At 37.6% G+C, this 23,774-nt stretch overlaps 3 protein-coding genes across 6 annotated transcripts in view; 1 reads left to right on the forward strand and 2 right to left on the reverse strand.

Moving 5' to 3' along the window:
* The window catches only part of LOC100155381 (olfactory receptor 4S2-like), a 348,453-nt gene that overhangs the window by 184,087 nt on the left and 140,592 nt on the right, over positions 1 to 23,774 (forward strand). The gene's annotated exons all lie outside the window — the stretch shown is intronic.
* On the reverse strand, positions 3,414 to 8,427 carry LOC100523622 (olfactory receptor 11H6-like). Its single transcript, XM_084966990.1, has one exon. It carries the CDS (start codon positions 4,380 to 4,382, stop codon positions 3,414 to 3,416), a length of 969 nt encoding a protein of 322 aa, XP_084823116.1. The 5' UTR covers positions 4,383 to 8,427.
* Positions 7,476 to 19,788, reverse strand: LOC100523452 (olfactory receptor 11G2-like). Its single transcript, XM_084966992.1, has one exon. The coding sequence runs from the start codon at positions 19,383 to 19,385 to the stop codon at positions 18,417 to 18,419; it is 969 nt and encodes a 322-aa protein (XP_084823118.1). The 5' UTR covers positions 19,386 to 19,788; the 3' UTR covers positions 7,476 to 18,416.

A 23,774-nucleotide genomic window follows, 5' to 3' on the forward strand; every position in this document is an offset into this window, starting at 1 on the left:
GACTAAAGATAGGCTTCAAGAAATGTTGAGGTTCAATGTATAAGTCGGTTGTCTTTATTTTTCAGAATAAAGTTTCTTTGCTTAGAAGGAACAACAAAATCCTTTTATTTCACCGATTTTCCTAACTTAAACCCTGATTTTGGTGGCAAAAGAACCCACTGCGTACATTGAGTCACACATATATGCACTGCCTCCTGGGAAAGAGTCTTTCCTGAAGAATTGTGTTTTCAGCTTCATTGTCCTAATTTTTTCTAGACTGACAGAAGTCCCTGAAGAAGCTAGATTTCTTTTATTTTTTTTCTGCCCAGTATCTCAGTAGAGGCTTGGAGCTTATCTTTGTATAACTGGAGTTTTTATTGCCAGACACTGCTTTTTAGGGGAGACTAGGGCATGGGTAGAAGAGTCAGTCAGTTGTAGAACAGCACTTAAGTATAATCTGATTTATATACTCATGCAAAACCCATAATTTATATTTTTATATATAAAAGCCCAGAAAAAGTTCTAGAAGTATACCCACCAAACTGAACATATTTCTGTAGAGACAAGTAGGTGTGTAGAGGTATGGCAATATGAGGATCTTCATTATTTTGTACTGTTCTGTTTTCTACAATGAAAATTGTTCACCATAAAAACATGTTACTTGTAAATTTTTAAAAATATAGGGAAAATAGAATATAATTCATCCCAGTGTAGCTAACCAAGCCCTGGTTATCCAAAATTCTATGTATATAACATTTAGGCCAAAACAAAAAATATTTTATTTAAATAATTTTATATATGAATATCTTTCTTAGGCACTATACAAACCTAGATGTAAATGGGGATCTTGGCTATTTAGTTATTTGTGGTCCATTGACACCAAACCTAAAAAATTTGGCTCAAGTGAAAGAGTAAGTAGAGAATCTTCCTCCTCACCAGTTCTAAGAAAGGGGAGTGGGCAGCATTAGATTTCACTGCAGCTAATGAAGACTTTCCCAGATAATGGACAATTTCCTTCCCTTTAGCTGAACTTCTGTCTCTCAGAACTTCACATAGGGTAGTAATAACTTGTAAGCATCATACTATGTTCTAACAACACTCATCACGAGATAGACAAGCCTTCAACTACCCAAGGAAAGTTCGTTTCCCTTTTCTCATCCCACTTCTTCACTGCTGTCACATAGGTGGATCATTTAGTTGAGTCCTACCCCATGGAACTTCCAGAGGGAACATAACCCAGGCATATTACAGGGGAGTCAAAATGCATGTGTTGTTATAGTTGGTGTTTTTCTTTTATTTTTGCTGCCCAGTATCTCAGTAGAGGCTTGGAGCTTATCTTTGTATAACTGGAGTTTTTATTGCTAGGTATTAGCTCTTCCAGCCTTTACTGCAGCTACAGCATAGGGATATACTCTACCAATTCTACCAAAAAGATACAGCTATTCCAGACTTTGATTCAGGACAGTGGTGCAAGAAGCAGAAGTGGGTTGGCAAGGGGATAGCAATGTTTAAATATTGGCAAGAAAATAACAAAGAAGCAGGTAGCACAGTGATTGCAGGGAAGACACATTCCTGGCATAGAATTGGCAGTGACATCTGGTGGCTCATGACAGTGGGCATGGCTGTAATGATTGTGATTTTTCATCAAACAAATTCCACAGGGTGGTTTGCACATTGATCTTTGAATCTGAGCCTCAACTCAGATCTGTGACATTCCTGGTATCTCATCAGTAAATCTTCACCATTGCCATGTTTAATCAACCAGAGTCAGCTTCTGTTGTATGCAAGGAAGAATCCTATTAATATTATATCATTGTACATTTACTTTAAATAGGTGCAGTCTCAGTGATCTGTGGAGAAGAAGGGGAAACTAACCCTTCCGGATGGGTAGGTCAGAATTTTCCTCTGGTTTCACAATGGTCTAGAAACTTCATTACTTAGTATATTCTATTACAGAAAATATCCCCCAAAGCCAAAATAGCTTAGAAGAGAGCTTTAAGGTGTTTATTTATAGAGAAACTTGAGTTGAGGTCTGGTCTGGATTGGATATTGTCAGTCAAATCATTAGTTTTTTCTTCGATATATAGGAGACAACTTCACAAACCAATCCTTTCCCCAGAAAAGGAAATTTTGTGCTATAGTTTAAAATAAGATATATAATATTGAACATATAAAACTTACATAATGTTATAAACTAGTGTTACCTCAATGAAATTTTTTAATTAAAAAATTAAAATGTGAACATTTTAGAGTACAGGCAGATGATCAGCTCAAGTAAATAGTTTATATTAAGTGCTAACTACCTTTAGGTAGCTTAAGGTGTGTTGGCAGAACCTATTTTCTGGTTTCTCATGTCTATTTTCTGGAACCATAAATCTCTACTAAAAATTGGAAGGTACAGAAACCAAGGTTTGAGTAAGGAATACTTAATGGTTTGGCAAATGTGAATGTGTGCATGTCTTTCTCTGTATCCTCTTCAAAGTTAGACTGAGAATTTTCCTTAAGAAGAAGCCATATCATTTCCCATTTTCATCTGCCGTGCCATGGACACCATGGACACCTTACCAGCTTAGTAGTAAGGAAGCACAAAGGAAAACACATTACTTTGGGTTGTGATGATCATTGTACAGCTATAAATGTAATAAAATTCATTGAGTTAAAAAAAGACATTACAGTTTTAGTTACAGTTACTGGGTCTTTGATCTTATAGATAAAGCAGTTGAATTTTTGTGAGTATAGTGAATAGGTGCTAAATCTCATTAGAGAAACACCTATATTGGAAAGGAAAAATAGTTGATAAATTTGAAACACATAAAACAGTATTAGGATAAAAACCATTAATTTAACATTAGTTTTAGTACTTCAGAAAGTCTCCAGAACAGAGAAATGATACATTGATGAATAAAAAGTCTACAGAACTTTCCTACAATGTACCTTTAGGGTATTTGCTTATGAGATAGGATGAGGGGTTTGTGTGTGTGTGTGTTTGTGTGTGTGTGTATGCAGTGAATCATACTTTTATGAGAGTAAGAAAGGAATCAAACACTCAGACATATTCAGAAAATAGCTTTTAAAATTTTTTTTAATTTTAATTTTTTGTCTTTTTGCCATTTCTTGGGCCATTCTCACGGCATATGGAGGTTCCCAGGCTAGGGGTCTAATCGGAGCTGTAGCCGCTGGCCCAGGCCAGAGCCACAGCAATGCAGCATCCGAGCCACATCTTCGACCTATACCACAGCTCATGGCAACACCGGATCCTTAACTCAGTGAGCAAGGCCAGGGATCGAACTCGCAACCCCATGGTTCCTAGTAGGATTCATTAACCACTGCGCCACAATGGGAACTCTCCCTTTTTTTTTTTTTTTTTTTTTTTTTTAATGAGAGAAATTCTGTATTCCTGAGAGAATACAGTTATAATGATATAAATTTTTATGTCATTTCTCTGTATTTTTAAGAATTTCTTTTGATGATGCACCCAGGACTTTCTTTAGTGCATCTTTCATATCTTTGTTCCTAAGGCTGTAGATCAGAGGATTAAAGAATGGGGTTGCCATGCAGTAAAATAAGGTTACAAATTTCTGTGTCCCAGGATGGGTCCTGGAGCCTGGACTCACGTACATTACCATGACTGAGCCATAGAACAGTGAAACCACCAAGAAATGGGAGGCACATGTAGAAAAAGCTTTGTTCCTGCCTGAGCCAGCTGGAACCCGAAGTACAGCTCGCAAAACCAAGGTGTAGGACCCAAGAATGTAGAGAAAGGTGACAAAGATGATAAGAGAGCTTACAGTAGCACAAGTTAGAGTAGTTTTGGGAACTGGGGCACAGGACAGTGCCAGCAATGGTCCTAGGTCACAGAAAAAATGGTCAATGATGTTAGGGCCACAGAAGGGCACCTGGGACATGAGAACTGCAGGCATCAGTATAGATAGAAAGCCACCAGCCCAGCAGAAAACCACTAATCGGGCACAGAGATGATGAGTCATGATAGTGGGGTAATGCAGAGGTCGACAGATGGCAAGGAACCTATCAAAAGACATCACAGACAGAAAGTAACCCTCAGCAGCACACATGGAGAAGAAGAAGTAGAACTGGAGCAGACAGCCAGCATAGGAGATGCTCTTGGTCTGGGAGATGATGTTGGCCAACATTTTGGGCACGTCAGAACTGACATAGCAGATTTCTAGGAAGGAGAAGTTAGCCAGGAGGGTGTACATGGGTGTGTGGAGTTTCCGGCTTGACCACACGGCACAGATAATGGATGTGTTCCCCAGGAGGGTCAGAAGGTAGATGAGGGAGAACATGACAAAGAGGAGGATCTGGATGTCTCTGCGGCAGGGGAAGCCCAGGAGAATGAACTCACTCACAGACCCAGAGATATTATTGGCTTCTGAGATACTCATTCTTCTGATCTATGAAGGGAATGAGCAATGGGACCATTATATTTGACATTTCCTCCTTCTTGAAAAGTTATTTTTATTTCCTCTGATTCTTATACACTCCTTTAATTCATGTTTGTGAAAGGGCTCCATATAGTTTTGAAATCAATAACTCATCTTCCAAGGATTAGGCTTAGCCCAGTGTGATCAGAGTTCTAAGAACCCATTTGAACATGTTTATGCTCCCACAGCCCCCATTGTAACAGTTCCCATTTTTCAGAGTATTTATTTCACTGACATCATATAAAATAGAGTCCAAATTGTTTTTTCTGTTTGCATTTAAATTCTTCCTTGATGTATAGTTTCATAATACACACTGAAATATATACATCTAATTTATCCTTATTGCAAAGAAAATTTTGTTTAGAATTAGAATTTTGAAAAATTCTAAGAAAAATCAAAATTTAAATATAAAGTTGGATTAGGTCAGTACAAAAGTGTTCCTTACCACATTGTCGGTAACATATCTTCATGAGAGGTGTCCTGGATAACTCTGTTAACTGAAGCGGAGTGCTAAAGCAACTGCCACAAATTCCACTCTAGCAAGAACCAATTAGCTTATTACACCTGGTATTTAACTTGTACTTGCTGGGAGACAGCTAATTTGATAACATAGAAAAAGGATCTTGTTTGTCTTCACTCTTTGTCAGGAGATCCTTACTCTCAAATAGAAAAATAGTGAAGTTCCCGTTGTGGCTCAGCTGTCCATGAGGATGTGGGTTCGATCTCTGGCCTTGCTCAGTGGGTTAAAGGATCTGGCATTGCAGTGAGCTGACAGTGTAAGTTGCAGATGTGGATTGGATCAGGTGTTGCTGTGGCTGTGGTGTAGCCGGGACTCTGATTCGACCTCTGGCCTGGGAACTTCCATATGCCACAGGTGCAGCCCTAAAAAAAACAAAAACCAAAAACCAAAACAAAACAAAAAAATAGAAAAATAGCAAGAGGCAGAGGTCTCTTAGCTCAAAGGGCTTCAAAAGTATATCAGACAATTCTCCAAAGAAGACATACAGATGGCCAAGAAACACATGAAAAGATGTTCAATGTCACTCATTATTAGAGAGATGCAAATAAAAACCACTGAGGTACCACCTCACACCAGCCAGGATTGCCATCATCCAAAAGTCTACAAACAACAAGTGCTGGAGAGGGTGTGGAGAAAAGGGAACCCTCATACACTGTTAGTGGGATTGTAAATTGGTGCAATCACTGTGGAAAGCAGTATGGAGATGCCTCAGAAAACTAAACACAGAACTACCATTTGATCCAGCAATCCCACTCCTGGGCATCTATCCAGAGAAAACCACGACTCGCAGACACATGTACTCCAGTGTTCATTGCAGCACTATTTACAATAGCCAAGACATGGAAACAACCTAAATGTCTATCGACAGAGGAGTGGATCCAGAAGATGTGGTACATATACACAATGGAATTACTCAGCCGTTAAAAAGAATGAAATACCAGCATTTTTTGCAACATGGATGGACCTAGAAACTATCGTGCTAAGTGAAATCAGCCGTACAATGAGACACCAACATCCAATGCTTTCACTGACATGTGGAATCTGAAAAAAGGGCAGACTGAACTTCTTTGCAGAACAGATGCTGACTCACAGACATTGAAAAACTTATGGTCTCTGGAGGAGACAGTTTGGGGGCTGGGGGAATGTGCCTGGGTTGTGGGATGGAAATCCTGTGAAATCAGATTGTTGTGATCATTATACAACTACAGATGTGATAAATTCATTTGAGTAATAAAAAAGTATATTATGCACATATTATTGCTTTCCCTCCTTGAATCAAATTCCTATTTATAATAAAGAAGTGTTTTAACAAGGCTACTAATTAAAGCTGAGTATCACTACCATTTTTGCCTTACTCCTCTTTGATCTGCCCTGTGTCCTGATTCTTGGCACATTTTATGATAGGAATCCACTTTTGGACACTTTCTTTAAAAAACATTTGACTTACAAGACAGTAAGCATAACAGCAACCACTGTTATGTAATAAACATTGTGACTGTCACTTAACATTCATCATCTCATTAAATTCCACTCCTCTGTGCTCCAGTTCTAGAGCCTTAAAAAGACGCTTTCACATTTCTAAACATAGCACTGAATTTTATTGTTCCTCTAAGCATGCGATTCTAAAATCCAACTTTTTTTTTTCTGCACAACTTCCAGTTATGTATATATTAGCTGTGTTCCTTATGTATATTTAATTTCTTCATATGCAACTTGCTTTTATTACATTTCCACTTGTGCATAAGGAGGATTGGTGTCAGGAAAGCTGTGTTAGGGCCTGAGGCCATATACCACAGGAAAAGATTATTTACATAATTCTCAGAGTCTTTCTCTCTCTAGTTTACATCAAGTACATCACCTAAGATGGTAAGGTAGGTGTCTTCCAGGCTAGCAGTTTCCATCAAATGCCAAAGAGAGATCAAGTGTGAAAAGATTTGTGTTCATTCAGAAAGACCAACCAAACATGGTACCGTAGACTGTTGAGTTGAAATGGGAAACTATAAGCCATAAATTCAAAGTTAGGTGCTCACTGGAGGAATTTTCGACTGGATATTCAGTGACCAGAAAAGATGGTATGATGCAAGAAAGCAGAACTAGACAACCGAAGTTTTTATTATTTGATATTTAGCTAAAGTGTATGTAGTAAGAACCACCACATTCTTTAGTGTGATGATAATTTTACTTAGTTGAACTGACTGCTGCGGTTAAGACTGCATGTAAACAGGGCCAAGAAACGTGATAAGGAAAGAACAGGAGTGGAAGGGAAGGAGTGTTTCAGGGGGTTATATTTTAATGATAAATTTCCTTTTCACTTTTGGTTAGCATCAGTGTAAACTCACCTTAGAATCAAGGTGAGAATAGGAGCCCTGGAGAAGTAGCCTTTGATGTTTTGAAGGTGGCTCTTGAATGAGCAGGTGTCAATCAAAATTTGAAGTAGGAGAAAAGAAAATATCACACAAAGAAAAAGAGAAAGAAGTGGCAGATTTTTCTTTCAAATCTTGTCTTTAATACAACTTGGAATCTTGTGAATGTCCTTTCTTTCTTTCCCAGCTCAGGGGCAGCCTTCTTGGTTTTGACGGTTCCTCTGATCCTGCCTCACTGTTCTAAAAGTTCAACATACCAGGTGTCCTTCTCTCCCTGCCTTGGGTCACTGTATATTCTTCCTGGGACTACATATTGACTTTTCCTTTCACTGTAAATATTACTGTTCAATCTTAATTATAGCTAATTAAAATAAACACCCATTACTTACAAATGTTTTATCTCCTTTGAAGTGGTAGGAAGCTCACTGGCTTCTGTCATCTTGTTATCTGAAAGATAATGCAAAACAGAGATGTGTTCAGATTTTCCTGTTGGGTTTTTTAAACAACTATATTCTGGATTGACATTTGAGATGCCCTGTGAGGAAGAATGAAGCCTTTGTTAAAAAATATGTTATTTTACAAACGACTTCATCTATAATGTAAAATATAGAAAGAAATACAAAAGAGCATGCACAGCCCTCTTTTTGAAGCAATAACACACACAGTGGACATTGCAGCAGGCAGTCAAGGGGCTACCATCTGAGCCCTCTTAGAGATTGTAGGTGTTCAGAATTTGCGGTTCCTGATTTTACTCTGCCAGAGTTTGATCTTCACAAAGGATCCTCTTTAGCTGCAAAAAAGAGTAAAGTGGCAAGAAACTCTCCTTTCTATTTATTATGCATCCCTTTCTGGCCACATATTGTCCCCGGAGACCAACCCCTCAGGAACAGCAGGGACAGTCACAGTGCATCACTCAATCCCCAAGTGCATTTTACTGTCAGTGATAAGCACAAAGGTGAAAAGGCCTCCCTGAATTTGTTAGTGAGACTGTCACCTAGTAATGGCCCCTCTGATTTGCTGACACCTCCAGACAACCTCTGGATTTAAAACATCAGCTCCAGGAGTTCCTGTTGTGGCTCAGTGGATTAAGAACATATCATCCATGAGGATGTGGGTTTGATCCTTGGCCTCACTCAGTGGGTCAAGGATTTGGCATTGGTGTGAACTGTGGTGTAGGTCACAGACATGGCTCAGATCTGATGTTGCTGTGGCTGTGGCATAGGCTGGCAGCTTAAGCTCTGATTCAACCCCTAGCCTGGGAACTTCCATGTGCCGTGATTGTGGCCCTAAAAAATAAAAATAAAAAAGTAAATGAATCATGCTCTTAAAAAAAAAAACTTTTGGAGTTGATATAGGTAGTGCTTAGTTTCATTATGCTGCTTTTGTTCTTTGCAAACATGCCCTATACCTTATATAATTAATTTTTAAATGAAAGTGAATTTAATTAATTTTTCCGGCAGTGTTAATTCCCTTTTCCCCTTTTTTAAAAAAATAAAATTCAGTGAACTTTATTGTATTTGTAGTTGTGCAACTATCAGCACAACCTAATTTTAGAACATTTCCATCCCAAACCGCCAGTCTATCCCTCCCCCACAACCTGTCTCCTTTGGTAACCATAAGTCTTTCAAAGTCTATGAGTCTCTATCTGTTCTACAAATAAGTTCATTGCATCCTTTTTTTAGATTCCACATATAAGTGATAACATATGATGTTTGTGTCTCACTGTCTGACTAACTTTACTTAGCATGATAATTTCTAGGTCCATCCATGTTGCTGCAAATAGTATTATTTCATTCCGTTTTATGGCTGAGTAATATTCCACTGTGTATATGTACTACATCTTCTTTATCCATTCCTCTGTCAGTGAACATTTAGATTGCTTCCATATCTTGGTATATAGTGTTACAGTTAAAACTGGGGTACATGTATCTTTTTGAGTCATGGTTTTCTCCTGATAGATGCCCAGGAGTAGGATTGCTAGATCATATGGTAATTCTGTTTTTAGTGTTTTGAGGAATCTCCATACTGTTTTCCTTAGTGGTTGCACTAATTTACATTTCTACTAACAGTGTAGGAGGGTTCCCTTTTCTCCACACCCTCTCCAGCATTTATTGCTTGTAGACTTTTTGATGATGGCCATTCTGGTTGGTATAATGTGGTACCTCATAGTAGTTTTGATTTGTATTTCTCTAATAATTAGTGATCTTGAACATCTTTTCATTTTTTTTTTTTTTTTTGCCATCCATATGTGTTCTTTGGAGAATTGTCTGTTTAGATCTTCTGCCAAATTTTTGATGGGGTTAATTTTTTTTGGTATTGAGCTGCAGGAGGTGTTTATAAATTTTGGAGATTAATCCCTTGTCAGTCGTTTCAGTTGCAAATGTTTTCTCCCATTCCATGGGTTGTCTTTTTGTTTTGTTTAGGGTTTCCTATTCTGTGCAGAAACTTAAGTTTCATTAGGTCCCATTTGTTTATTTTTGTTTTTATTGTCATTACTCTGGGAAGTGGATCTGAGAAGATACTGCCGTTGAAGATTTTGAGAATTTTCTGGGATTTTGAGAGGCTCACATGCATCTTTAATGTGACTGTTAATCTCAGGGTGAGAAGTAGAATCCCTGACTCAATAATTTGGGCAGAAACAGAATTTTAATAGGCTTGGAGGCAGGCATCTGGCATTGGCTCAGGGAGATCCTGGATTATGTGAAAAATACCTCAGTTGTACTCATAGCTTTCCTCACTCCCTCTACTGTTGGCATCTACATTCGTATTTTTTTTTGAGAAGTGTTTTGTGATTTTTTTCCCTCTTGAGTTCTCTCAAAATGTTGATTCATTTAAAAAAATCTTTAAATTATGGAAGTTGGACTATATATCATTATCAAGAACCTAAAAAATCAGAACAAAAAAGGATATAACATTAACATTTGATGTATATCTTTCTCTATGTTTACATTAAAAGTGGATCATATCATACATGTTGTTGTTTTGGAATATACTTTTTAAAGTATACAAACTAGAGTGAGTCTGTTGCTATTTTAGTTGCTACATTCCAAGTAGCAGGGAATGCTCATTTTTCTAACATTTCTCAAACACACACACAGAGGCTATTATAATTCTTTCTGCAAATTACCATTATGAATATTTTAAAGTAATATGTCATTATTTTAATGTGTGTTTATTTAATTAATTAGCAATTAGATTGAATGTCAAATATTTTATTGGTCATTTTGCCTTTCTTTCCCTTTCTTCCCGTTTATGTATATCAGTCATTTGCTGTTCATGTGTTCATTTTTCTTGATTTAAAATAATTATTTATATTTTATAAATACTCATTTTTACCATTTTGGTATTTGCCTATTCAGTATATATAGTAATTTTTTAAACCAATCAAAGTTATTTTTTATTTAATCATATTTATTAATCTTTCTCCTAATGGTTTATACTTTGATTTTGTGCTTAGGAATATATTCACACTTTGAGAATATATATTGATAATATGTAAGATGTAGAACTGAAATGTCTGTTTTTGTGAATAGAAAATGTGGATAGCTATTAAAAGGGAAGCATACATAACCTGTTTCCAGGGTGAGTGGCAGTTTCAGAAAGGATAATCATCACTTCTCTATTAAGGAAGGAGTTGATGTAATCAATTTACCATCAAGTGGCCTGCTGCTTCTTCTCAGTTAAGATCATGTTGATGGCTCAGCATCAATTTCTACTGCTGGCTGGCTGCCTGGTCATTTGTTAGATAGTTAGGTAACTAGTTAGATAACTACGTCAACCTTGGTAGAGGCTCATGTTTTGGTCTCATGCATAATCTCAACCCTACCATTATGTGAACATATTGTGGAAACACTGGGATGACAATGATAAAAGCTACCTGATGTGCAATATGTATCATTCTATTCACTTGGTTTTCATCCACTGCAGTGGGCATTGGTATGAAATACTAAGATTTGCACACTTTGTGTCAATTCCCATAGTTCTATCCACATTCCTCTTTCCTCTCTGATGTTCTTTTCTTTTTCTTTTATAAAGTTTTTTTTTTATTTAATGATTTTTATTTTTTTCCATTATAGCTGGTTTACACTGTTCTGTCAACTTTTTACTGTACAGCAAGGTGACCCAGTCACACATATACATATACACTCCTTTTTCTCACATTATCATGCTCCATCATAAGTGACTATATATAGTTCCCAGTGCTATACAGCAGGATATCATTGCTTATCCAATCCAAAGGCAGTTGTTTGTATCTATTAACCCCAAATCCCCAATCCATCCCCCCCCCCTCCCCTTTGGCAACCACAAGTCTATTCTCCATGTCCATGATTTTCTTCTCTGTGGAAAGGTTCATTTGTGCCATATATTAGATTCCAGATATAAGTGATATCATATGGTGTTTGTCTTTCTCTTTCTGACTTACTTCACTCAGTATGAGAATCTCTAGTTCCATCCATGTTGCTGTAAATGGCATTATTTCATTCTTTTTTATGGCTGAGTAGTATTCCATTGTATATCTATCTACCTATCTATCACATCTTCTTAATCCATTCCTCTGTTGATGGACATGTCTTGGCTGTTGTAAATAGTGCTGCAATGAACATATGGGTGCATGTGTCTTTTTCAAGGTTAGTTTTGTCTGGATATATGCCCAAGAGTAGGATTTCTGAGTCATGTGGTAGTTTTATGTATAATTCTCTAGGGTACCTCCATATTGTTCTCTATAGTTGTTGTACCAACTTACATTCCCACCAAGAGTGCAGGAGAGTTCCCTTTTCTCCACAACCCCTCTAGCCTTGTTGTTTGTGGACTTATTAATGATGGCCATTCTGACTGGTGTGAGGTGGTATCTCATGGTAGTTTTGATTTGCATTTCTCTAATAATCAGTGATGTTGAGCATTTTTTCTTGTGCTTGTTGGCTATCTGTATATCTTCCTTGAAGAAATGTCTATTCAAATCTTTTGCCCATTTTTCCATTGGATTATTGGCTTTTTTGGTGTTGAGTTGTATAAGTTGTTTGTAGATTAAGCCCTTGTTGGTTGCATCATTTGAGATGATTTTCTCCCATTCTGTAAGTTGTCTTCTTTTTTTTTTTATGGTTTCCTTTGCTATGCAAAAGCTTGTCAGTTTAAGTCCTATTGGTTTATTTTTGCTTTTATTTCTGTTGCCTTGGAAGGCTGACCTGAGAAAACGTTTGTAAGTTTGATATCAGAGAATATTTTGCCTATGTTCTCTTCCAGGAGTTTGATGGTGTCTTGTCTTACATTTAAGTCTTTCAGCCATTTTGAGTTTTTTTGGTGCATGGTGTGAGGGTGAGTTCCAGTTTCATTGATTTACATGCAGCTGTCCAGGTTTCCCAGCAATTCTTGCTGAAAAGACTGTCTTCCCATTTTATGTTCTTGCCTCCTTTGTTGAAGATTAATTGACTGTAGGTGTCTGGGTTTATTTCTGGGTTCTCTCTTCTTTTCCATTGGTCTGTGTGTCCGTTTTGGTACCAGGACCACACTGTCTTGATGCCTGTGGCTTTGTAATATTGCCTGAAGTCTGGGAGAGTTATGCCCCCTGCTTGGTTTTTTGTTCCTCAGGATTGCTTTGGCAATTCTAGGTCTTTTATGGTTTCATATAAATTTTTGGATTGTTTGTTCTAGTTTAGTGAAAACTGTCATGGGAAATTTGATAGGGATTGCATTGGATGTGTAGATTGCTTTGAGTAGTATGGCCATGTTTACACTATTAATTTTTCCAACCCAGGAGCATGGGATATCTTTCCATCTTCGAATCCTCTCCTCTCTGATTTTCTATCTTCTTTCTTCCAAATCCCTGCCTGACCAGAAAAAGCATTTGTTATAGCCCAAGAGTTCATGACTATCCTCACCTTAGTGTTCTTTGTTTTGTTTTTACATTACACAAATGAAAAAGTAAGTTTACTTTTTTTCATTTCTGCATACTAAAAGAACTTGTCCTAAACATCAGGATATAGTCAGCTTCTGAGTTAGGCTGGATGTAGCAGCCATCTATTTCCGGCTCATAGGGGTATATGAGTCAACTCTTCCCTGAAATCAGGACTGAGTTTCTTCTTTCTTAATTTACCAGTTGTTAGAAATCCATTATGAGACCATAGGTGTAAACTAAGGAAGAGGTGTTTGTGCAGCAGAAATAGGTGATGTGTCCTTTGAATCTGCCTGGACACACTAATGTACCATTTCTGAGGCATCACGAATTGCTGCTGTTTTTACCTGAATTTATGACTTTGGTAGATGACAGTACCCTGCACATCATGGAAAGCTTTGTTTGCATTGCCACCTGATTTCTCAAAGTTAGATGTGCAGGTCTTTTTTCCAATGTAAATCAAGATATCCTTTGCAAATGGTAAGTAGTTCTATGTAATAAAAAGTGTGACTTTATTCAAGGAATTAAAGGATGTGCTGTACCGGTCTAATGATGCTTATCACATTGTACTATTATCTACATATCCTGCTGCTCAGCAGGGGAACATGAAGAGCAGCCTGTGGAGATTTCTTTTTGCTCTTGGTCCCACTAAAATTCAATATCATTCCATCAATCACTTGTTAAATGTATCATAGCAGTAGTCCACAAATTTGGTTGTTACCAAAAGGGAAACCATGGTGGGGGGTAGGAGGGATTAATCAGAAGTTTGGGATTAACATATACACACTACTATACATAAAATAGATAACACTACTGTATCGCACAGGGAAGTCTAAATATTCTGTAATAACCTATATGAGAAAAAGGAATGGTTATATGTATATGTATAACTGATTCCCTTTGCTGTACTCCTGAAACCAATACAAAACTGTAAGTCAGCTACACTCTAATAAAAGTAAAAGCCCCAACCCCCCCCAAACCCAAGCAAAAACAAACAAATTCAGTTTTATCAGCATCTCAAATATCCCACCAAATCCTGTGCCTCTTTCTTAGTAGCAGGGTTGCAGAGTATAACAACTTATCCTTTATTTTAGAGATGTGCTCTGACATGATAATTTGTCTACCAGAGTTTACACTTCTTTCTTAAATATGTCAAAAAATAAAAAGCTTGGGGCGGTAGGGAGGTGTGGACTGGGGGTTTGGGATGGAAATGTTCTAAAATTAGGTTGTGCTGATGGTTGTACAGCTAAAAATATAATAAATTCCAATGAATTAAAAAAAAAGAAATTATGGACTACCTTTGAAATAATAAAACTGAGTTAAAAAAGGAAATAAAAGAGTTCATAATTCGACGGCTCTTATAATTCATTGTCTCCATCCTATTTAAATGCTAGAGCTATTGCATAGATAGTACTTTTCCTTCTACTTGTGACTTCTTCCAGCTTATCAGAGTTGAAAATCTTAGTGAAAGAGATTCTCTTCTATACTAGGGGTTATCACCATGTGACTTACTCCCTGCACTGGAGATCCCGCTATCTCTTCAGGATCTTGGAGTTTGATTTGTATATACCAGTTGTGTTCATAAGGACTTTCATGAAAGCAGAGCTATATAGGGATTTGGGTGCAGATGTTACATATAAGGTGACCTTAGAGAGTAAGAAGGAGTAGAGAGAGTAAGAGAGGGAGAGGGAAAGCCACTGCAGAAGAAGACTGGATTTCAAGGCCTCTGAAACACATAGGGAATAGGCAGATGTTTGATGCATTTATCCATCTGTACTGATCACAAAACATTTCAGGGCTGCACATATGTATAGGCTGTGGGGCTCTGGTGACTTCTGAGAACCTCTGAGGCAGAAATTTGAAAGCTATGTGGTGCTTTTCCAGGGGAACACTGTTACTCTGAATTAAAATGCATGTGGAACTATTCAGTACAACTGCAGCTGAAAAAGAAGCTAACCAACAGCATTTTCTACAATAAACTTCTGGTTCCAGTATCATTTAGTAGTTGTGGGATATTTGGGAAATCCCTGAACCTCAGTAAAACTGTTAGTTTTCAAAGTTTTTTTTTAGCATGGAATTGATTATAACTTGCTCCAGAGGGTTGTATATAATAAATAAAGTGACTCTTCTCAAAACATTTAGTGAAATAATAATCTCATGAGGTGGTTTTGGAGAAAAGGAAGTTATCCTGTCAAAGTTGGATAAAGTTGCATTCCAATGTATGTAATTTGGAGATTCATAATTGCTGGAGGCCAGCTCCGGCAGCCAGGGAGTGTACACTTTTCCTGAAGGAGAGGGACGCGCGTCAGCTTTTGCAGTGGAGACAGCCTCTTTGTCCCTTCTTTCAGGGCGCTGGACTGCTCAAATTTTATTGGAATAAGTGGTTGATTATATAGACAGTTTCTAACTACAGATTACATCATACTGTTGAAAGTACATCAGTTAACTTTTACGTGGTACAGCAGCTATACATCAAGTTCTAACACCTTTGTCTTTAAATTTAGTGAGTACAATTTAAGGGCAATTAGGTACAATACATCATGTGGAAAGGAGGAGACTCAGTATAAATCATCCCATGGCCAGAAGGTCTCCACAAGTTGAAGAGGTCACAGACACAAGAATTTGGCATTCACAAATCTTGTTTTTAGACTAGTGCTTATCTTTAAAGCGTTATGGCAGGGAGACAGTGTAAGAAAATATAAACCAACTTAACTAGCTATCACTTAAAAGCTTCTATAACTCATAGCTAGGTGTCTTTTGATTAAGAATAATATATATTTAACTTCTGTGAACCTCATTAAAATCCTAACTCTAAAGTTTACTGTATAACTAGTTAGTAGATAAACACTATGTTTTAATTAAGTTGGATTTAAATAGGGGAAAGTCCTTCAGGATGAAATTCTTATTATATTATTGTTGTAATTTTGTTAAATCACAAATCACCACAGGAAAATAAGAATAATAAGTAAATAATCAGGGAAGACTGAGGAAAACTGAATAACAAATAAAACAACAGCAAAGACTAGGTCACCTGAGAGACAATCCATGTTTTCCGGCACAAACATGGAAATTGTTTTCCCAGGAAAGCCCCAATTTTTCCCCATCAACATCAAAATGAGAGCTGTGTAACCTGAAGCCTGCCCTCGGCTTGTACTATACAGGCAGGTCTCAGTCTGACCAGAGCCCACCTTCGGCATGTACCGCTCAGGCAGGCTTTTCATCCTGACCAGAAGCCCACCTTCAGCTTGTACCGCTCAGGTGAGCTCCCTTCCTTGGTTAGGAACCTGCCTTCAGGTTTTTCTGCCATCAGCAAGGTCCTTTTTTCCAGTTCCTGCATCTTCTCGGCTCCCCACACGTATAATGTCTTGAAGTCTTCATGAATTTGCTTAATTTGGCATAACCCATTACTTGCTTTATTTAAATATGGCACTTAACAAAATTGAGCAGACATTTTTTCCTTTTCCTATTAACTTCACATGGATTATTCCTAGAAACACATATTGGAAAACTTGGAGATTTTTATATACTTGGTTTATTTCAGTGATTCAGTTGATAAATGCTTAGAAATTATAGTACATGTTATTGGAAATAAGTGAAGTAGGCTGCGAGGCTGATTTCTGTACCTGAGGAAGTAAGAATTTATTTTATGGTTTAGACAGAATGTAACTTTTTGATAGTAGTGTAGGGAAGTTTCTGAGGGAAATTGTGAAGATAAGAAATTGTCTATTGAGTAAGATAGGTTATTGTTTGTATCCTTATAAATAGTTCATCTCCTAAAACAAATGAGACAAATTCAAAGTTCGGATTTTATCACTATATTCTTAATATGTAAGTCCTGAACTGAGCAAAAGTTACTAAAAAGATAGATTTAATTCCATTTTAAGTGGCAGCAACCTGAAATATGGGGTAAAAGTCTTCCTGATATGAGAAGTCTGAGATTCAAAGAGCCTAATTAATTATTACCTCAAAGTTGGTAACAAATGCAGAAACCACACATCTTTAGAAGCAATAGTACCTTTTAATCACCACACTTTCATCTCTTTCCCCTATCTGTCAGTAAAGGTAGATGACTGTAGAATGAACAAGCCGTAAGTACCCAGAGGGAAATTGTAATTAAAATACTCAGGAAAACATCAGCATCTTATATCTATGTTAAAGATGTTTTGGATGATGTTCTTAAGATTTTTTGCTTATGTAAATAATTTATCCAGGCAGTTGTTCAGCCATTCAGTCCACTTTGCTGCTATGAAATAGGGTAAAGAAAACTTTCCTTCTGTTATTGAACTCCCAGAAATCCTGTCCCTCCATGTGCAGACAACCTCAAATCCATGGTTCTTTCTTAAAGAAAGTCCAATTATAATTGTACTTTGTGGAAAAGGTGACTCTCTGAAGGCTGTAAATGTAGCTCTGTAAATTGTGTTTTATTTTCCTCTTGAGTTATGTTACATTTTATAGAGTCATCTTTAAAAAATAGGTAGCTAATGGTAAAAATACAATTTATAATCAAACCTACAGTTGTAATTATATATTCTAAAGAAGAGAAGATTGTTGGAGACATTTTGGATAACACTTAAATATGTTAGGTGGCAAAATACTGAAACAAAATATGGTCCTAAAACCTGTCAATTGATATTGGATTTGCAGCAAAGGAGTTAAGTTCTGACTAATGCCTGGCCCTTTACATTTATCATCTATCTTAGTCCTATGTAAATAACCTCTACCCACTAAATTCCTAACTCTTATTTTGGGTACTTTCCGACTCACAGCTTCACATCCAGCTAAGGCTATTTGTTTCTTTACAATCCTTAGAGTAAAAACATGTATCAGAGTGGAAGATCACACCTGCAAGTCTGGACAATTTTCATACTGAAATTCTTCGTTTTAGTCAGTAATTACCAGTCAAGGAGAATCTGCTTATAGTGTTAATCTCAAAACAAGTTTATGACCTATATAACATCCTTATATGTTTTTCCAATTCTGAAATACAAAGCAGATTTATACTTCTCTTGATGAACTCAGGTATAATGAAAAGTTCAATTTTCTTAAGACAACTTCATTTCTTAACTAAGGCTAATCCATCATGTAGTGAGTGATTTTTATGATGATTATTGGTTTTATCATAACAATTCACTTGCAATATCATTACATTTTCTAGAAAACTATATTGCTCATGTCTTATTAAGGTAGGTTGTGTTGGTACTTGGTTCACTATGACTTCTGATTTATGTTTTATAAACAGATATTTCACTCCCAAAGACTTTCTTTAGGGCAGCCTTCATCTCCTTGTTCCGGAGGCTATAAATTAGGGGATTGCATAAAGGTGTTATCACAGAATAAAATAAAGTCACAAGTTTTTGCATTTCCACTGGGTGTTCTGATCCAGGGCTAACATACATCACCATAACAGAGCCAAAAAAGAGGATTACCACAGCCAGATGAGAAGCACAAGTGGAGAAAGCCTTGCGCTTGCTCGCTGCCGAGGGCATCCTTAGCACAGCCAGAATCACCAGAGCATAGGAACAGAGGATGAAGAGAAAGGTGCCAGTCATGAAAATGGAATTGAAAGTAGAGTAAATGAGTTGTGTGGTGGTGTCTTCAGAACAGGACAGCATCATCAATGGGACAGGATCACACATGAAATGGTTGATGACATTTGGGCCACAATAGGGCAACTGAGAAATGAGAACGACCGGGGTTAGGAAGAGGATGAACCCACAGGACCACCCAAAGACGATGAGGCCAGTGCACAGTTGTTTTGTCATGATGCGTGGGTAGTGCAGAGGACGGCAGATGGCAAGGTACCTGTCAAAGGCCATGATGCAAAGGTAGAAGCCCTCATCACACCCGAAAGAGAAGAAGAAATAGAACTGTGCAAAACAGCTCACAAAGGAGATGGACTTGCTTGTGGACAGGAAGTTGGCCAACATGTTAGGGACAGTCGTGGTGACATAACATATTTCCAGGAGAGAGAAGTTCCCCAAGAGGATGTACATGGGGGTGTGAAGGCGCCGATCCCACCGCACAGCGCAGACAATGGCTGTGTTCCCCATCAGGGTCAGGGTGTAGGCTACTGAGAAGAGCCCGAAGTAGAGGAGCTGCATTCGTGGGTGTGAGGGGAAGCCGAGGAGGATAAAGTGGCTAACGGTGTGGGTGGTTTCTCTGCTGGACACATTCATTATTCTGGAAGACATGGAGATGATAATGGATACTGCACTTCAGTGGAGTGTGCAGGTTCTTCCTGAAAACACCTACTGCCTTTATCTTTTATAAGTTGTTAACAGACTTTTCCTTAAGCAACTATAACTATGACATTCATGATCCAGACCCTGAGCACATATTATTTTAAAAAGTCACAATAGGAGTTCCTGTCGTGGCGCAGTGGTCAACGAATCCGACTAGGAACCATGGGGTTGCGGGTTCGGTCCTTGCCCTTGCTCAGTAGGTTGACAATCTGGCTCGGATCCCGCGTTGCTGTGGCTCTGGCGTAGGCCGGTGGCTACAGCTCTGATTGGACCCCTAGCCTGGGAATCTCCATACGCCATGGGAGCAGCCCAAGAAATAGCAAAAAAAAAAAAAAAAAAAAAAAAAGACATAAAAAGTCACAATAATCAAAAAGAGGGAAAAACATAAATTGGAGACAAAATTTTACCTTTTGAGGAGTTCCCGTCGTGGCGCAGTGGTTAACGAATCCGACTAGGAACCATGAGGTTGCGGGTTCGGTCCCTGCCCTTGCTCAGTGGGTTAACGATCCGGTGTTGCCGTGAGCTGTGGTGTAGGTTGCAGACGCGGCTCGGATCCCGCGTTGCTGTGGCTCTGGCGTAGGCCGGTGGCTACAGCTCCGATTCGACCCCTAGCCTGGGAACCTCCATATGCCGCGGAAGCGGCCCAAGAAATGGCAAAAAGACAAAAAAAAAAAAAAAAAAAATTTTGCCTTTTGAGAATGCTAAACTTGGTATGAGGAATGCAAACTTTTGTGATTCTGATAAATTGCCTATATTAGTCTCCTCTTTCATCTGTTTACCCGTGCTATTGATCTTATATTTCTGTGCATGTGTTCTTTCAACAGTACTAAGGATACTTGTTTCTTTATGATTTGTAAGTGATATAATAATAAAACTGAAAGCAAGGTATTGTAAAGCACTCTGTTCCAATGTGGTACCATGGTAGAACCTAAATCTCATTCTTACTTTCAGTTCCTCCAGCTTAGTCAAGGTGTAATGAGCTGAATATGACAATTAAGAAAAGGAAGAGCAGCCTGTCTCAGTGACTGGACAAGTTCAGTGTGCCTGATATGGTATCCAAAGTCAAGTTAGTTACAAGAAAAATTATATATATATATATAATAATCTATAATAATAAATATAATAAAAAATAATATATAATAAATTATATATATATATATATAATGTGTCTATGAGGATTTTCATAATGCTTTGTTCATAGCCCCTTTCCATGTCCTTCATTTTAGGCAGGCCTTTGGTATCTTTTTACATCCCAGTATCTTATTAAGCCCATCTAGGCCTTAAAAATGAAACAAGAAATGTCTCACTTCTCTCCCTCTGGCTGCTTCTATCCCAGGTGGTTGTCATTGAATCAAAACTGAAGTCTTCTGTTTCCTCAGCCTAGCTCCAACTTACTACATTCGGCTAAATAAATCATTCAAAAATATTGCTTTCTTTCTTTCTTTTTGATTGACAGTTTGAATTATTTTAGGTGTACAGCATGGCGATTCAGTGTTTTTACAGATTATACTGCAATAAAAGTTATTTCAAGCTAATAGATATATTTCTCTGTTCTATATAATAGATCCTTACTGCCTATATATTTTATTTATAATAGTATTTGTCTCTTAGTCCTATACGCCAACATGATCTTCCTTCCCCCTTTCCTCTCCCCACTGTTAACCACTTGTTTGTTTTCTGTGTCTATGATTTGTTTCTATTTTTCCATATACACTCATTTATATTATTGTTTACATTCCACATACAACTTAGTATCATTCAGCCTTTTGTCTTTGTCTGACTTATTTCCATAATGGAATATTCTCTAGGTCCATCCACACTGCTGCAAATGGCAGATATAGAAGCAACTCAAGTGTCCATCAAGAGACAAATGAATAAAAAAGATGTGGTATATTGATACATGGACTAATAAGCCATAAAGTAATAAAATTTTACCACATATATTATTGTACCAATAACATTACAGTGTAATGGAATATTATTACTCAGCCCCCAAAATATTTATGAACATCTTGTGTAGGCTTTGAATGCTGTGTAAACAGCTGTGGATGTGACAGAGCTTGTGCACATGGAGGTTAACAGCAGATTTTTAACACATTTTTTTTTTTTGCTGAATTTTGATTTGTTTTTCCACTACTGGAAATACTTCTGGATTCCGTAAGGAATATTTAATAAATCAAGGTTGCCTTTTCAAGGTGCGAATGTAAGACTTTGAGTCTGGAAAGTCCTTGACATAGTCCTGTATAGGAAGATAATATCAGGAGTCCTAAGTCCGGCCACATAGATGGCTAACTCTTTTATTTGATGATTGAGATGGCACCTAAATTGAAGGAACTGTTACTATTTATAGATCCCCATTACCCTTTGGAATATGTAATATAGATGTAGTAAATTAGGCCAGCAAAATTCTTGGCTCTCTGTGTTGTCTCAAATAGTTTGTTACTGATTTTAAAGAATGAATTCACTTATTCACCCAGGGGTTTTGAAGAATCATATCTCCTAATACCTTGTTTGAAAGATGTGTTTATATTTCAGTAGATTATCTCTCTGTCCTTTAGGCATTCCTGTTCTTTTTTTTTTTTTTTTGTCTTTTTGTCTTTTTGCCATTTCTTGGGCTGCTTTAGCGGCATAAGGAGGTTCCCAGGCTAGGGGTCTAATCGGAGCTGTAGCCGCCGGCCTACGCCAGAGCCACAGCAACGCAGGATCCAAGCCACGTCTGCAACCTACACCACAGCTCATGGCAACGCCGGATCGTTAACCCACTGAGCAAGGGCAGGGTTCGAACCCACAACCTCATGGTTCCTAGTTGGATTCGTTAACCACTGCACCACGACAGGAACTCCAAAACATTCTTGTTCTTTTCACTCAGGATCCTAGTGTCAGTCATCTTGATGTATTCATGTAGACAGAAGTCATTGACAAAGGATTTGTGTTAAATTATTATTGATACTTACCCTTTTTGTTTTGGACTATTTCCTGAGGATGGTGATTGTCCAATGACAGATTTAGAGTAAATCTTGAATACACACAAAGAAAAAAGAAAAACAAACTCATACATGCTGAAATTGTTACTTCAAGAAGAATTAATACATGTTAAACCAGGGCTCATTAATCTAATGGGACTGAGGAGCAATATGTGGGCTTGGGAAAGAAGATATCTCTTAAATGAAAGGTTTGCCATATTCCCTCTACTCACCAGGCATCAGAACTCATCAAAATAAATCCTTCTCCAGTAGTTTATGAGTTAATAGGCATTTCCAGTAGAAATCCTAAGCCTCTTGGTTTCTCTCTCTCATTCATCTTTTAGAGAGAAAATGAACTGAGTGAAAAATACCTTCCAAAACTTAAGGAAACAAGGAGGAAATCTGTATTTTTAGAGTTGTTTGGTCAGCATTTTGTTCTTATGAAATATTTTCAGCTTCCTCAAAGATAAGAAGAAATACTTCCTATAAAATTACTTTTGTAAAAAATTGGAGTACATGTGGCTTTCAAGGTAGAGTTTCCACTCACTCCTTGGATGAATGCTGAGAAGAGGTTCAGAGATGGGAGACGAAGTGTTACTCCATGGAGCAGAAGGTATGTGAGGGACTTGCAAGAAATTGGATGATCCAGTTTATAATCTTTCATGGGTTGTAAAGTGTGCACCCTGCAGGATATTTTTTCTCCAGCTTCAAGGCACATGGTTGTGGTGAAGATGAGAGCACAGATGAAGGTAATATATTTACAGACTTGCTTGCATCATGATCTTTGGGGATTTGGGGGTTTCTCTTGGTACTTTGTTAGTGTTTGTTTAAAAGAGAAGATAATTTTCAATTTTCACTTACTCATAATCCAGCACCAAGTCTTACTATTCACAAAAGAATAGTGAAAATGTGTGGAAAGAGATTCTATTTTTTTATGCTTTTGTATCCATGTATAGTTGAAGGTTCCTAGGGAATAATTAAGTAATAATTGGGATGTCATTATAACGACAATAGGAAGCTTAATCGCTAGGTTCCCTCTATTTATTTTGAAGAAGAAGAAATCACTCTTTGCCCATCATATATTTGCACTTGCATAGTTTTTTAGAGACATTAGAGTTGCATTTTATTTGCAGCAAAAAGAGTTGACAGCTAAATCTCATAAGAATAGAGAGTAGAATGGTGATTGCTGAAGACTGGGGATATGAAGGAAGTTGGAAGATGTTGGCTAAAGGGTCCAAATTTCCAGCTGTCATATGAGTAAGTTCTAACTCCCAAGCTTATTCTCTGGTGATGATGAAGCCACCAATGCCCTGATACCAAAACCAGACAAAGATAGCAGAAAAAAAGAAAATTACAGGCCAATCTCATTGATGAA

The sequence above is a fragment of the Sus scrofa genome, chromosome 7 (genome assembly GCF_054392235.1).
Source record: "Sus scrofa isolate SSC_HxYL_T2T_F1_AM1 chromosome 7, Sscrofa_HxYL_maternal_Yorkshire_Landrace_v2.0, whole genome shotgun sequence".
Classification (NCBI taxonomy): Eukaryota; Metazoa; Chordata; class Mammalia; order Artiodactyla; family Suidae; genus Sus; species Sus scrofa.